The sequence below is a fragment of the Apis dorsata genome, unplaced genomic scaffold (assembly GCF_000469605.1).
Source record: "Apis dorsata unplaced genomic scaffold, Apis dorsata 1.3 scaffold_85, whole genome shotgun sequence".
Lineage (NCBI taxonomy): Eukaryota > Metazoa > Arthropoda > Insecta > Hymenoptera > Apidae > Apis > Apis dorsata.
This window is the reverse complement of record NW_006263383.1, coordinates 687,603-689,907: the sequence shown is the minus strand read 5'-3', so window position 1 is coordinate 689,907 and position 2,305 is coordinate 687,603. Positions and strand designations below refer to the sequence as shown.

General features: G+C 46.6%; 1 protein-coding gene across 3 annotated transcripts in view; it reads right to left on the bottom strand.

Annotated features, from left to right (window-relative positions):
* The window catches only part of LOC116185015, a 108,196-nt gene that overhangs the window by 29,856 nt on the left and 76,035 nt on the right, over positions 1 to 2,305 (bottom strand). Inside the window, exon 5 of one of the 3 annotated variants that reach the window (XR_004149713.1) lies at positions 923 to 1,087. Coding sequence is in view for 1 of the 3 variants with exons in the window: in XM_031508415.1 (XP_031364275.1) it covers positions 923 to 1,144 (222 nt within the window). In the remaining 2 variants the exon portion in view is untranslated. Of the gene's footprint in view, positions 1 to 922; positions 1,265 to 2,305 lie in introns of those variants that run through there. The other 2 variants (XR_004149714.1, XM_031508415.1) reach the window with 2 other exon arrangements.

Genomic DNA, 2,305 nt, shown 5'->3' with positions numbered 1-2,305 from the left:
TATATTATGTTGTTTATTTATTACGATTGTCACGTATGCATCGCGTTATTTTTTTCGTTGATTTGGAGGATTACAATCGGATCTTTGCGTTACTTTTTAAGGTTATTACGTCGTTATTGTTAGGCTAGGTTAGGTTAGGATTTATTAGTTGGCTGGAGCGGCTATTTTTAATTACGTGAACGGTATAATCTTAACGTTTAGTACGTGCCACAAATATTCGAATCGAAGTTTGAGGTTATTATTTGCCGTTAATATTATTAATTATCCGGAATTGGTTATTCGCCAATTACGTTTGAATTATTATTACTATAATCATTGGGATTATTGCTGTTATTAATATTATTGGCCATTATACGGCGAATGGCATCATCGATGGCTTTAATCAGCGACAGTTGTATCATGTTTGAATTATATTTTTTTCTAGGATTACCATTATTGTCGCTATTAATAATCTTATTATTATCGATGATTCGGATTGTTATTAATTATTCGGTCACTTGCCAATTGGTTGTAATCGCGTTTCAATTATCATCACGATTATTATTGTTGTTGTTATTTTTATTATCGATGTTTCGGGTTGTTATTGTTACCAATGGGCAAAATTTAAATTATCGTTACAATTATTCCTCCATTGTTTCTCGTTGTTATCATCAGATATAACGATATACTTTCGAATTTTAAAATTCAGCGTCGCCGTTGTTTCTACTTTCTTACTGACGTTACTACTCAATAATTTTAATTGTACAACCGGTCGACACGTTCAATCAATATTATACCTATTTTACACGGCAAGTGATATTTTTGAATCGAATTTAAGGATCGCCTATTCGAATTGAACACGATTCAATTCCTCTTACTCCTCCCGTTTCCTCACTTTCTCGATCGGTTCTTAAGAGAAAAAAAGGAAAAGGATGAAACTCACCTTCCGGCTGAGACGACGAGAAGGGCGGAGAGGCGGATCGACGACGTTGCACCGGCGTCGCCGAGCGTCGCGACGCTTGCAGGGCCGGGGGAGGGGATGCCCTTTTCCCTTCCAAGGGTTTCCACGGGGCGAACGGCTAGTCCATGCCGTCTCGTTTTCCAGCTGCTGAAACATCCAATGCACGTTCACGCGATTTCCAACGTGGCCGCCGGCCAAACACATCGGTTATTCTTTTCTTTCTTCGCGATCCTCCTCCCTCCTCCTCCTCCTCCTCCTCCTCCTCCTCTCCCTTTCCAAAACCAGCGAATCGCGCGCTCACTACTCTCTTCCTTCCTTCCTTCCTTCCTTCTTTTTTCTTTCGTTTCGCACAATTTTTAACCAACCCCTTTTTCGATCTCGATCTCGATCTCGATCGATCGCGTTTTCGTATTTTTCCTCTTCTTTTTTTTTTTTTTTTTTCAAATTATCATCGATAATTTACGAAGTTTTTTTAATACAAAGAGAGGGATGAAAGCGTGTCTAAAAACGAGAGGAAAAGAATCAACGTTATTATACTCTCTCTCTCTCTCTCGATCGCACTCACTGTTACTACGTGTACCATTACTACGTCGTTGCTACGTCTTACATCACCACCCCCTTCCTACCACCAACGAAATAATACACACGAAACAAAGTGCGCGGGGATAAAAGCGCGTCTCTGCCCCTTCCACCCTCCTTCCTCCCTCTCCTCCTCCTCCTCTCTCCCCCTCCCCGTGCACGAAACGGAAAAGGAAGCAGGGATTCCCTTCCCTTCCCTTTCTCCCTACCCCCCTCCTCGCGAAAAGAAACGAGAAGCGAGAAGAGGAGAAATTAGGAGGGCGAGGGCGCGGAAGGAGCGCATCGCGCGACGGTGAAGAGGCGATCGAGCGTCGGAGGGTAGATCGCGGTTGCGAGGAACGCGTTCGGCCGTTGCATCGCGAAGTTTCGACTGCCGTTGCGGCGGCGGCGGCCGCTGCCGCCGCTCGCGGCCCAGGCGGCGAGGAGTGAAGGCGTACGGGACACCGACTCCTATACGCTTATTGGCGAACGTTCGGTTCACGGAACGGAAATACGCGAGCGAGCGAGCGAGCGAGTTAGCCCGGCAAACGCTTCGCCGCCACGCCACTGAACAACGGGCAGCCCAGATCGCCGATTCCTACGTACGCGTACCACCCTTGCCTGTCTCTCTCTAGCTCGGTTGGACGGTGGCGTCTCCGTCTCGCTCGAGGGTGGCGAGGCGGAAGCACGAGAGAGAGGTAGAGGTAGAGGTAGAGGTAGAGAAGAAGTCGAGAGGAGAGAAGTTGGGAAGAAGAGTCCGCCTCTGCACGAGGACGCGGTGGACACGGAGGCAAATGCGTAGGATGG